We start from the raw sequence: 13757 nt of genomic DNA, 5'->3' as shown, positions 1-13757 counted from the left end.
CTTGTCGTAATTTGGAGGCTTGTGTGCCTCAGTGACCCCGGAGAGCTATGCTGTCTGGAGTCGGGGCTTTCTGCTTTGGTTTTTGGTAGGGTCGCCCATGCTCAACAGGTCAAAGGGTAGAGGCCAGACTAACAATGGTCCCCCTGTCCTCCAGGTTCAGGGGTTCAGCTCAGGGCTAACAACCCTGACCGGTAAAACAAAACTGTTATGGAAACAATAAAATGAAGAATCCTTCTACATCTGTGTACAATGGTATTCTTGAGTCTCCACCTGGGACTTGCATAACTGACAGTAAACTGAGTGGAAGCTACTGACACGATGAAGGAAGCTGTGAATGCTGCCAGAGAAGGAGGAGCTTCATTGCTGCCCTAAACGCCAGCGACATAAGGGGCAAAAGAAGTTTTCCTGTTATTGGAAAGTTGTGCTTAAATTGGAAAGAATGCAGAGATTTGAGGATGTTGCCAGGTCTAGAGGGCTGAGTTCTAGGGAGAGGTTGGCCAAGTTAAATCTTTATTCCTAGGAACATGATGAATGAGAGGACGACCTTATAGAAATGTTTAAAAATTATGAGGGACACAGATAAAGTGGGTGGTAACACATTTCCTCAGAGAAGGTGAGTCTAAAACTAGGGAGCATAGATTTATGATTTATAAAGGCTTAAAAGGGACCTGAGGGGCAACTTTCTCATGCAGAGGGTAGTGAGTATATGGAACTAGCTGCCAGAGGAAGTGGTCGAGATGGGTATAATAGTATCATTTAAGAGGCACTTGAATAGGGGCATGGAGCCTGGGGGAGTGGGGTTTGGAGGAATTTGGGCTAGCTGGATGGGCATCATTGTCAGCATGGGCTGGTTGAACAGAAGGGCCTGTATCAGTGCTTTATTGCTTTGTGACTTTATGACTGCAATTGAGAATCAAGGGAAGCTGGAATGGATACCATTGGATCCCATCTCCAACGGGATCCCACCACCAAACACATCTTTCCCTCCCCCCAGCTTTCTGCTTTCCAGAGGGCTCGCTCCCTGCATGACTCCCTTGTCCATTCGTTTCTCCCCACTGATCTCCCTCCTGGCACTTGCACTTGCAAGTGGAACAAATGCAACATCTGCCCCTGCACCTCCTCCCTCACTACCATTCAAGGCCCCAAACAGTCCTTCCAGATGAGGTGACACTTCACCCGTTAGTCTTTTGGGGTTATCTACTGTATCTGATGCTCCCCGTGTGGCTCCCTGTATATCGGTGAGACCCGACGTAGATTGGGAGATCGCTTTGCTGAACACCTATGCTCTATTTGCCAGAAAAAGCTAGATCTCCTAGTGACCACACATTTTAATTCCACTTCCCATTCCGACACGTCAGTCCGTGGCCGCCTCTACTGCCATGATGAGACCATACTCGGGTTGGAGGAGCAACACCTTGCATTCCGTCTGGGTAGCCTCCAACTTGATGCCATGAACATCGATTTCTCGAACTTCTAGTAATGCCCCTCCCTCCTCACCATTCCCCATTCCCATTTCCCTCTCAGTTTACCTGCCCATCACCTCCCTCTGGTGCTCCTCCCCCTTTTCCAGCCCAGTATCTTTTTCACTAATCAACTTCATAGCTCTTTACTTCGCTCCTCTTCCCCCTACTCCTAGTTTCACCTATCACCTTGTGTTTCTTCCTCTCCTCCCCCCACCTTCTAACTAGTGAGTCCTCGTTTCTCTTTTTCTCTCTCCAGTCCTGATGAAGTGTCTCAGACTGAAACGTCGACTATTATCTCTTCCATAGATGCTGTTTGGCCTGCTGATTTCCTCCAGCATTTTGTGTGTGTTGCTGGAATGAATGTTGATTGCATTAGATGGAGGAGTCTTGTGTGGAAGGTGTCAAATTGCTGCATTGTATGTAGTAGCCACTACCATTGTCATGGAATTCACCAGAGTCGATTATAGTCAGACAGTTGTTATTCACTGTTATAATGAAGAAAATGTAACTGGTTTGTTCACATTTCTAAAATCTACAGAGAAACGTCGACTGCGCCTCTTCCTATAGATGCTGCCTGGCCTGCTGCGTTCACCAGCAACTTTGATGTGTGTTGCAGAGAAATAACAAGGAGATTTTCAGTTTGTTGGAGTATGAGTTAGAGGGAATTGGTAGTCAGGACAAGGGAATCTGCTCTTTGAATAGCGCTGTGGGAAATGTTTTTGTCTTGAAGGGGTAGATGGAGTCTTTAAGACCTCATTTACTTAACTTCCTATTCCCATTCTGACATGTCAGTCCATGGCCACCTCTATTGTCAAGAGGTTACTTTCAGGTTGGAGGAGCAATACCTCATATTCCATCTGGATAGCCTCCAATCTGATGGCATGAACATCGATTTCTGTAACTTCAGGTAATTTCCCCTCCCTCTCTTTCTCATTTCCCCATTATGGTTCCACTCTTACCTCTTCTCTCTCACCTGCCCATCACCTCCCTCTGGTGCCCCTCCTCCTTCCCATTCTCCCATGGTCCACTGTCCTATCTTATCAGATTCCATGTTCTTCGGTCCTTTACCTTTTCCACCTATCCACTCCCAGCTTCTCGCATCATTCCCCCTCCTCCACCCACTCACTTGCCCCCTCACCTGGTCTCACCTACCACCTGCCAGCTTGTACTCCTTCCCCTCTCCCCACCTTAGTCTGTTCTGCCCTCTTCCTTTCCAGCCCTGGTGAAGGATATCAGCCTGAAGCATCAACTGTTTATTTCTATCCATAGATGCTACCTGACCTGTGGAGTTCCTTCAGCATTTTGTTTATGATTTGGAAGACTGTTTCTTCTCCCTTGTAACACTATATTCTGCGCTCTTTTTTTTAAACTATGTTGTTGCACTTCTGTATGGAATGATTTGTCTGGATGACATGCAAGCAAACATTTTTCCACAGTATCTCCGTAAATGTGGCAACAGTAAACTATTTGATTGTGGGGGGGCGGGGGGTTCTGTTGAGATGAATGAAGATTGTAGTCATTTGTCTCCGGAGGCCATGCACCCATCATGGCTATGCTAGGCAAAAAAATTGGACTAAGTAGGTAATGATCCAACAAGTAGACCTTGTTGCTCTTTGAGAATATTGCCCCCTGTGCTGGTGTAATTAGTTTATTGTCACATACACCAGGATGCAGTGAAGTCCCTTGCTTGCTTGAAGCTCACAGAGTAAACAGTCTAATCTGATGCAAGCTTTCCACCCGATACATTGACAGTTCATTTCCCCCCACAGATGCTGTTTGACCAACACATTCTTCCAGCAGGTTGTAAATACTGCAGTGGATTTATGCCTGAGTGAAACTTGATGCATGTGCTGTCATCTTTTCACGTAGGTGAAGGCCAGCTGATTGAGCGAGGCTCTCAGACAGGAATGATCAACCCTGGAGGCCCCTGGATGACATTGCAATACAATGGGCCAGTGGCTCACTTTAACTACAGCATCCGGGTCAGGTGCGAAGAGCACTACTATGGGACCGGCTGCAACAAGCTCTGCCGGCCACGGGACGACTTCTTCGGCCACTTCATGTGCGACCAGAATGGGAACAAGCTCTGTATGGAGGGCTGGATGGGCCAGGACTGCAAAAAAGGTAACGAAAAAATTCCCTGTGGCATCTATGGCTTGAACAATACAATTTAGCTTGTTAGCATATTGAGAATGGAAACTAGTGTTAAGATTACAAAATTATGGAGACTGTAGAGAAAGTTCAACATTTGTAGGGGGCAGGACTTTGTCTCCATGGTGTAGCACAGGAACAAACCCTTCAGCCCACAATATTTGAGCTAACTTTGAAGTCAACCCTAACATTACATCATCCTGCACAGGAGCTATGTCCCTCTATTCCCTGCTATTCAGTTTCCTGTCTAAGTGCTACTGTTTAAACCATCACAGTTGAGGGAACAGAGGGGGAGATGTCCAGGATACCCTGTTTGGGTGTCTTGTAAGTATTTGTTGCTATATCTGATTCCATCATTTCCCCAGCAGCATGTTCAAGGTACTGTGTTTGAACAAAAAATCTTGCCTTGTAAATCTCCTTTAAACTTTCCCCCCCACTCACCTTAAAGCTACATTATAGAGCAGAGAGGTGGATTTGAAGGGGATAGAGCCTCCATATGTTTTAACTTCATTTAATGGACTGTATCTGTCGCTGGGTGGAGACGCTCACTGTGTGGACAGACGGAGGCTTGGCTGTTGTCAGCCAGAGGTCCGACAGTGAGGTGATGGAGGATGAGCACTTGAGCACTTGGTTGACTCGGTAGTCCATGCTGAAGACACTGACCCCTGGGATCCAGAGCACAAAAGTAATTCTGAAATACGTCAGTGAATGATGGATTGAGGAATATCCTTTTTTTTTCTTATTTCAGCCATATGCAAGCAGGGTTGTCATTCGATCCATGGAGGGTGTGATGTCCCTGGGGAATGCAAGTAAGTAATCAGTTTCAGGTTTTATTTAGAGAGATGCAGCATGGTAAACACAAAATACTCTGCAGATGCTGGGGTCAAAGCAACACTCACAGCACGCTGGAGGGACTCAGCAGGTCGGGCAGCATCCGTGGGAACGATCAGTCAACGTTTCTGGCCGGAACCCTTCCATCAGAGGTCCTGATGAAGGGTTCTGGCCCGAGATGCTGCCTGATCGTTTCCACATGCTGCCTGACCTGCTGAGTCCCTCCAGTGTGTTGTGAGTGTGGTAGTAGGCTCATGTGGCCCAGCAATTACACCCATGTATTTCTTTTTCTATTAATACATAATTAGTGTGATGAGAATGGGTCCAGAGTTGGTGGTTATGTCCTTTGAGTGAGATGTGGGAACTTTGGTAGACCTCCAGTCTCCCTGATAACCACGTCTGCATGAAATACACCAAGCTGCATCTCCTTAGCAACTGTAAGGAGCGGGAGCTTGATCTTTGGCTCATATGGGAGAATGAAGAGGTGTTCTATAGTTGTACTGTAGAGAGCATTCTAGCAGGCTGCATCACTGTCTGCTGTGGAGGAGCTACTGTACAGGACTGAAAGAAGCTGCAGAAGGTTGTAAATCTAGTCAGCTCCATCTTGGGTACTAGCCTACAAAGTACCCAGGACATCTTTAGGGAGTGGTGTCTCAGAAAGGCAGCGTCCATTATTAAGGACCTCTAGCACCCAGGGCACGTCCTTTTCTCACTGTTACCAACAGGTAGGAGGTACAGAAACCTGAAGGCACACACACTCAGTGAGTCGGGAATAGCTTCTTCCCCTCTGCCATCGGATTCCTAAATAAACATTGAATCTTTGGATACTAACTCACTTTTCTTTAATATACAGTATTTCTGTTTTTGCATGTTTTTGTAAGCTATTCAATATACATAATCGATTTACTTATTTTTTATTTTATTATTATTATTACTTTTTTTTCTCTGCTAGATTATATATTGCATTGAACTGCTGCTGCTAAGTTAACAAATTTCACATCACATGCCGGTGATAATAAACCTGATTCTGATTCTGATAGACAGGAGCTGCAGGAAGATAATCACCTGTAAGTTGCAGGAGCCAGGTACCTGGGTGACTCTCAGGATAGGGAAGCGGAATAAGGCAGCCAGTGCAGAGCACCTCTGTGGCTGTTCCCTTAATAATAAGTATCTGCTTTGAATACTGTTGGAGGGGATGGGGAGGGGGGAGGGGAACAGCCTTCTGGGTGAAGCCAACTCTGGCACTGATGAGAAAAAATCTGTAAATGCTGGAAATCAAAGTAACACAGAAAATGCTGGAGGAACTCAGCAGGCCAGGCAGCATCTATGGAAAAGAGTAAACAGTCAACGTTTTGGGCTGAAACCCTTCATCAGGAGTGGAAGAAGAGATGAGAAGTCAGTAAGAAAGTGGGAGGAGGGGAGGGGAGGGTGGGTCACTGGTGCTGTAATAGCGTTACACTAACTGCAATACTATCATGCTGCCCATCTGTTTTATAACAGTCCTTTGTTATAAAAGCTCCTCGACATCTTGAAGTCAATCTCACTTTTAATGGTTTTAATACCTTTATGATGATAATGAAAGGATTATTGGTGATCATTTGTCCACAATAAAATCCAATCTCTAAAACTGTCCATTGCTATTTTGAGAAAAAAGATAGTGAAAAGCAAATTGGTTGATGGCTTCTGAGCAATTGACTTAGTTTATGATTGAGTGCAGTACCTGAGGATTGAGTCTATATGACCTCTGGTTTCTTCCTCCTGAAGTCAATAATCATATCCTTGGTCTTTTGACATTGAGTGAGAGGTGGTTGTTGTGACACCACTCAGCCAGATTTTTAATCTCCCTCCTATGTGCTGATTTGTCACCATCTTTGATTCAGCCAATGACAGTGGTGTTGTCAGCAAACTTCAATATGGCATTGGAGCTATGCTTAGGCACACAGTCATAAGTGTAAAGCGAATAGAGCGGGGGGCTAGGCACACAGCCTTGTCGTGCACCTATGCTGAATGTAGGTTGTGGAGGAAATGTTGCCAATCTAAACTGACTGGGGTCTGCAAGTGAGGAAATAAGTGAATCCAATTGCACAGGGAGGTATTGAAACCAAGGCTGTGAAGTGTATTGATTAGTTTTGAGGGGATGATGGTATTGAATACTGAGCTATAGTCGATAAAGAGCATCTTGATGCATGCATCTTTGCTGTTCAGATGTGCCAGGGTTTAGTGAAGAGCCAACGAAACAACACCTGCTATGACTTGTTGTGCCATTAGGCAAATTGAAGCAGATCCAAGTCACTTCTCAGGCAGGGGTTGATGTGCTTCACCACCACCTCTCAAAACGCTTCATCACAGTGGATGTCAGTGCTGTTGGAGGGTAGTCATTGAGGCGAGTTTCCACGTTCTTCTTGGGCACCAGTATAATTGAAGCCTACTTGAAACAGGCTGTCGAAGTGAGTGCTTAAAGATATTGGTGAACACTGCAGCTAGTTGATCAGCACAGGTCTCTAGTACTTGCCCAGATACCCCACCTGGGTTGAATGCTTTCCCGTGGGTTCACCCTCCTGAAGGATGCTGTTCCTAAACCTGGAGGTGTGGGACTTCAGGCCTCTGTATCTTCTGCCCGATGGTAGCTGCAAGAGGAGGGTGTGGCTTGGGTAGTGAGAATCTTTGATGGATGCTGCCTTCCTGAGGCAGCATCTCCTGTAGATGGTGGGAGGAATGTCCCCCTAATGTACTGGGCAGAGTCCACTGCTCTCTGCAACTTTTTGTGTTCCTGGGTGTGGTGAGCCTGAGACTGAGTGTTTACCTTCATTGGATTATGAATGTTTCTAGCAGTGTATCCTCACCTGGTGAGATACAGAATGGGACCCCAGTCATCTGTTTACTCAGAGCCATGCAGCTTGGTAAGTAGGCTTTTCTGCCAATCTTTATAATGGCTAAGTTGCCTCATTTAGCTAGTTCCATTTGCCTGTGTTTTGCTGATATCCTTCTAAATCTTTCCTAGCCATGTACCAATGTATCCATGTGACAAGTTTCAGAAGAGAGCATGGCATAATTTGATGTGAATGGGAGGAGTTTGAGAAACAAGCCTGCAAGGGAAAGGAGTGAATTCGGAAGGCAAATAAAAGAAAGACCAAGAAATAACTAATGAAAGTTTTTGTCAGTGCTTGTTTATAGAACATAGAACATTACAGCGCAGTTGAGGCCCTTCGGCCCACAACATTGAGTCAACCTTTTAAACTATTCTTAAGATCAATCTAACCCTTCCCTCCTTTGTAGCCCACCATTTTCCTTTCATCCACGTGCCTAAGAATTTCTCAAATATTCCTGATGTATCTGCCTTTACCACCAATCCTGGCAGTGCATTTCACGCACCCACCGCTCTGTGAACCTCTGACATCCTCCCTACACTTGTGTTCAATCTCCTTAAAGTTATGCCACCTCTTATTAGCCATTTCCATCCTCAGAAAAGGCTCTGGTTATCTTGGACAACTCTATCAAGTCACTTCTCATCCTCCTTTCCAAAGAGAAAAGCTCTAGCTTGATCAGCCATTCCTTATTGTATACATTAATGTATGATGAAGAAACATCTGTGGTAAGTATTAGGAATTTAGACTACAAGTCTGGGTGTGAAAATGGAAGGCGTTCTTCCTTTCCAAATGGGTGCTCCATTTCCCTCCCACATCCCAAAGACATGCAGACATGCTGGTTGGTGGGTTAATTGGCTAAGTTGTCCTTAGTGTCTAAATGACTGGTGGAATCCAGGAGATGATTACAAGAGTAGTTGGTGTGAGATGGGATTGTTGTGTGAGGCATTGTAAAGCTGATGGGGTGAGATTTCCTGTGGTTGAGAAGTAAGGCAAGTTTCTGATGGATTAGTTTGTATCAGTCTTCAGAGGATATGATGCAGGCTTTGACATTAGGCAAATGAAGGTGAATTATGCAAAATTATAAGCAGAGAAAACATAAAGGGGTATTACATCTTTAAAAGTTCTGCTGAGCATTGTGGGTATGTTATGTTGGCACTAGAATGTGTGGTGACTCTTGCGAGCTTCCCCCAGCCTTGGATAGAGTTGTTAATGCAAAGGGCGCAGTTCACTATATGTTTCAATATACATGCGATGAATCCGAAAAGTAAATGAACTGTTAGGGCAGGAAAACACTGACTCAGGTTTTTGTGCACAGGTGTGTTAAAGACTTGGGGTCTGATGTTGTGCTGTTGTTTAAAATGGGCAGCAGGGATTGACTCAGTAAACTACAGGTCAGGCAACTTGACGTCTGTGACCTGTTGGAAATATTTGGAAAGGGTGGCATTAGTCAGAGACATTAGTTTATCAAGGACATTCAAATGGAAGTACTGGAAGGCAGTGCCTGACTAACTACAAAACCTTCAATGAGGTTAACAAGGAGTGACGATGTGATAACTTGGTTGATGTAATCCTTGTGGGCTTTAGTAAGGTATCTTTGAAGTTCGGTGTGATAGATTCATCCTGGAAGTAATAACCCGTAGAATCCAAAGGAAAGTGGAGAGCTGAAGGGTTGTTATGAGTACGAGAACTCTGATCATTGTGGCTCTGCAAGGTTCCTTGTTCCTGCTGTTGTATAGATGATTTGTACTTAACTGAGAAATTTGTGGATGGAACCAATAGTTTGCAGTTTTGCAACACTCATTGCAAAAGTGTATATGATTTGGAAAATTTTCAGTCAGTTCTTCTCAGGATTTCCAGCTTGTCACATTCTTAAGTAGAAAGTATTATCTTTGAGCCATCCTGAAGAGCTAGAGCTTGAAGTACTTCACTTGTGTTATTAAGAATAGCCTTCGGCGCTGATCATCAGATGCCACTTATAACTTGCCCTGGTCCATTTTATTCTCCCCATGTTATCATTGACTCTTCCCAGATTTCACCCCTCACCTTCACACTATGGACCAATCTGTAACCAGCACAGAATTGGGATATGGTAGGAAATTATAGCAAACAGGGGACACTCAGATGGGCACAGAGATGGCCTGTATACGCCATATACAGCGCCTGATGTCAGAATTGATCCTGAGTCTCAGGAACAGTGAGGAAACAGCTCCCTTGTCAATGCACTGTAAACACTTTAAACCATGTTTTGTAATGCTCTTTATATTGAAAATATATGCTGATATTTATTTATACACATTTTATTCCATATCTGTACTTTAAGTTTATTAGCTTTTTATTTATATACTGTATAATCCTTTATTTTTTTAATTATTGCTTTATGCTTTAGAAGTGCTGAATGTTCTTCGTTCCATGTCACACCCTGCCCATTGCATCACAGCAAATTTCTAAAATGTGTAAAATTGATCCTTGATCCTAGATTTATTAAATTCTTGTGGTAAATTCAATCCTGGCTTTAGCGACCCGAGTACAAAATTCAGGCTGAACACTTCCAGAGTGACTGCTACTCTGCTGTATGTGCTGCTTCTCATCCAGTTTTTTTTGTCTGCTCTCTTGGATATGTAAAGAGAAAATTTACAAGGATGTTGCTACGATGCGAGGGCCTGAGTTATAGGGAAAGTTTGAAATGGTTTTGACTTTCTTTTACCTGCAGATAGAATGAGGGGATATCTGACAGATGTACAAAAATTATGATGGGTATAGATGGAATAAATGCAGTCAGACTTTTTCCACTGAGGTTGGCTGAGACTAGAACTAGAGGTCATAGGTTTAGGGTGAAAGCTGAAATATTCAAGGGGAACCTGAAGGGGAACAAGGTGGTGTGAGCAGAATAGCTGCCAGCGGAAGTGGTAGATGCAGCTTCGATTGCCACATTTAAGAGAAGTTTGGATAAGTACGTACATGTGAGGGGCACCATGGTTCATGTCCTGGCTGATGGGACTAGGCAGAATAACAGTTCGACATGGACCAGATGGGCCCAAGGGCCTGTTTCTGTGCTGTAGTGCTGATTCATTTACTCATCTAGGTAAATGGAGAGTTTTCTGTCACACTGCTGACTTGTGTTTTTATTCATCGTTGTGTATATTGACAATGAGGTTTCCAGAAGGAACGCCAAATGTGCTGCAGAAATGGACTTAATCCAAGGTTACTGAGACTAAGGTACTGATCCATGTATACTAACTTGCAAATGGACTCATTGGATTCTGCCTGACTCTGGTTATGTTTGCCATGGAGATTTAAGGGTATCTCTAAATCAATTTAAATGTACCAAAAGAACAATAATTTGCATTGCATTCTGTGCCAGTCTTGGACATTTTTTAAGATTAGTTTTTTTATTTGTCACATGTACATGGAAACTTATGAAGTGTATTGTTTGCGTCAACAACCAACAGTGAGCAGCCTGCTAGTGTCGCCATGCTTCTAGTGCCAACATAGCATGCTCACAGCTCATTAACCCTGACCCACACATCTTTGGAACATGAGGGGAAACCAGAGCACGCAGTGGAAACCCACACCATGATGGGAAGGAGTACAATCTTCTCTCAAACAGTGGCAAAAATTGAGTCCAGTTCCTGGTGCTGTAAAGCGTTACATTAACCAGTACGCTACCACGCTGCTTGCTTGGCAGTGCAGTGGTTGTTCCGTTGCCGCTGTAGCAATCTCTGTGCACAGCAAGATCAATTAAACAGCAATGTGATGAGTGACCCCTTTAATCTATTTTTGGTCGTGGTGGTGGGAACTTTGGCTTGAATTGTAAGCGAGTTCCCATAACAGAACAAATAGAAACAATTTGCCTTAATATAGCATTTCCTGTATTCCATGCCTAGTGAGCTATTTTTGAGAAGTATAAGGAGTCTGATTCTGTTGTTGAAAGTTGCCATCTTTCTACATACGGTTTTTAGTTCCCAGTTTCCATGGAGTCATACAGCATGGGAGCAGGCCCTTCGGCCCAACTAGTCAAGGCTAACCACAGCATTTTTTTCTGCTTGTCCCAGATGCCCAAGTTTGCCCCATAACCCTTCAAGCTGCTCCCTGCCATGCACCTATCCAAATGCCTTTTAAATGCTGCAATTGCATCTGCCTGGGCCATTTCCTCTTGCAGCTCATTCCAGGTGCTTACTAACCTCTGTATAAAGAAGTTGCTTTTCTGGTATCTTTTAAATCTTTCCTGTCTTGTATTGTGTCTGTGCCCTCGAGTTTTGAACTCCTTAACCTTGGGGAAAAAAACTATAAGCGACCACATTATCCGTACACCTCATTTAATAAACTCATTCCCCTATGCTCCAAGAAATAAAGATCCACCATGGCCAACTGCAAAGTAAATTTATTATCAATGTATGTGTCACCATATGCTCTCTTGAGATTCATTTTCTTGCAGGCATTTATAGGAAAATAAAGAAACACAACGTAACTTATGAAAAACTATACAGAAAGAGACTAACAAACAACATCGTGCAGGACAAATTGCAACTAAAAATACCTCTCCCTATAACTTGAGCCATTTCATTCAGGCAGTATCCTTGTAAAGTGGCAAGGTTTTTTTTATTGTTTTAAGTAAATGGTGTCTGAAAGTGCTATCGTGGGTACTGGCAGAGTTGGATTCAGTTCAGTAGGGAGTTACTGTAATCCAAAAACCAAACTACTGGTGGGGCTCAGCTGGTCAGGTAGCATCTGCTGAGGCAGAGCGTTGCAGCATGTTCTGGATTGAGTTCCGCTTATGGTATGTTTTATTGTTTTCAGTTCAGTAGGGTATTAGTAAGTGTCTGAAAGGAAGTAAGTTTGTAGGGCTCTGATTCTGATTAATTTATCATGGGTGCATTGAAACTTAAAGTGAAATGCACAGAACTCCAGCGATGTGGACAGGTGACAAAGAGAAAGGATGTAGAGGGGAGGCCTGACCTCTTAACTCTTTTGCGTCCCTTTCATCTGATCTCTCACTCCCTAACATCATTGTCTCTGGACTCTAACCTGACTTCTAACTCCCCTCTCTGTCCCCAAAACCATCCCTACACCTTTTAAAAGGAAAAAAAAATCACCAAAGTCTGAGCTGCAATCTCCCTCACCTGCTCTCACCTATCACTGGCCAAGCTTGTACTCCTCCCCCTCCCCTCACCTTATTGTGTTCTTTCCCCTTCCAGTCCAAATGAAGCATCTCAGCCCCAAATGTCAACTGTTTATTCGCCTCTGTACATGCTGCCTGACCTGCTGTGTACCTCCAATATTTTATGTGTGGCTGATTTGTCCGTCAAGCTGTTTAGAGCTTTGTGGGATATGAAAGGCTATCAAAATTCTTACTAAATTTTACATTCCCTCCTACGTTCTCCTTCCTCCAATTTCTCTAAGATGACGTGAAGCCTTTGGCATGCCCAGCTTGGTTGAAAACCTGCCACTGTGGTGCTTTGAGCCAGACAGTCACGGGTATCACAGAATGAGATGTTGTTCACTACTACTAGTGCACGTCATCACTGGAAGTCTCCCCATGTCCAGGGACACATCTAAATAAAGCACTGGCTTCTATTGTGTCCATTAATACAACTGTGTTTATAGTCCTTATTCTCCATGTGTTTCCTTTCTCCGGAGGGTGACCCCTTCTCTACTTGTAAGCAAGTTTTGCAATACTTCTACTTTTAGTAATTGTTTTCTCAAGTCTGTGATGTTTTGAAGGAAGGACTGAAGTCGTCTGAGCTCACTGTCGGAAGTCGTTGACTGGTCTGATGGTTAAAGAGTATGATGGAAATGTGATGATCTTTCTGAACCTGTACGTGGAAAGTTGAGTTTGCATTACATCACTGCATCTCTGGGACGTAAATCGAAGAAATTATGTAAAATGAAGTAGGTAGGTCTTGATAAAAGTGACCAGAATGATACTGGATTGCTATGAATCCTGTTGGCCTCATCAGTGTCTTGGAAGGTGGTCTGGCCTCAATGAGATTAGACCACCTCAGAATCAGATTCAAGTTTATTATCACTGTCATATGTTGTGAAATATGTTGTTTTGCAGCAGCAATACAGTGTGGTACATAAAAATATTACAAGTACGTGACAATTAAAAACAAAATTGATGGATTCCAGTTAATTGGACCTTCGGTTGATCAGGGCAGCCGTTTATTAGGAATAATTCTTAAAGATAAAAACACTAATCAAGTAAATATCTGGGGTTCCCTTCCTTTATTTAGGACTCTGTGCTACTTAATTGGGACAGGAGACTTTTGCTGAACAGTTTTTTAACTCTCGTCAGTTATGTGCACCTTTGTGGCCATTAAATGCTGCACTATGCTTAGTGTGAATAGTTTTTAAATAGCATCAGTTGCATGTGCTTGTGTTCAAAAAACAGTGATTTCAGCCTCCTGTACCTCTGCCCTGATGGTAATAATAAGAAGATGGCATG

General features: G+C 43.7%; 1 protein-coding gene across 3 annotated transcripts in view; it reads left to right on the top strand.

Annotated features, from left to right (window-relative positions):
- LOC134345175 (protein jagged-2-like) overlaps positions 1-13757 on the top strand; it is a 261826-nt gene that overhangs the window by 151911 nt on the left and 96158 nt on the right. For all 3 annotated transcript variants that reach the window (XM_063045417.1, XM_063045425.1, XM_063045408.1), the window contains exons 4-5: positions 3333-3587; positions 4363-4423. In XM_063045417.1, the coding sequence (XP_062901487.1) occupies positions 3333-3587; positions 4363-4423 (316 nt within the window). The remainder of the gene's footprint in view (positions 1-3332; positions 3588-4362; positions 4424-13757) is intronic.

The sequence above is a fragment of the Mobula hypostoma genome, chromosome 1 (assembly GCF_963921235.1).
Source record: "Mobula hypostoma chromosome 1, sMobHyp1.1, whole genome shotgun sequence".
In the NCBI taxonomy this organism is placed as follows: Eukaryota; Metazoa; Chordata; class Chondrichthyes; order Myliobatiformes; family Myliobatidae; genus Mobula; species Mobula hypostoma.
This window is presented reverse-complemented; position numbering and strand designations above follow the sequence as displayed.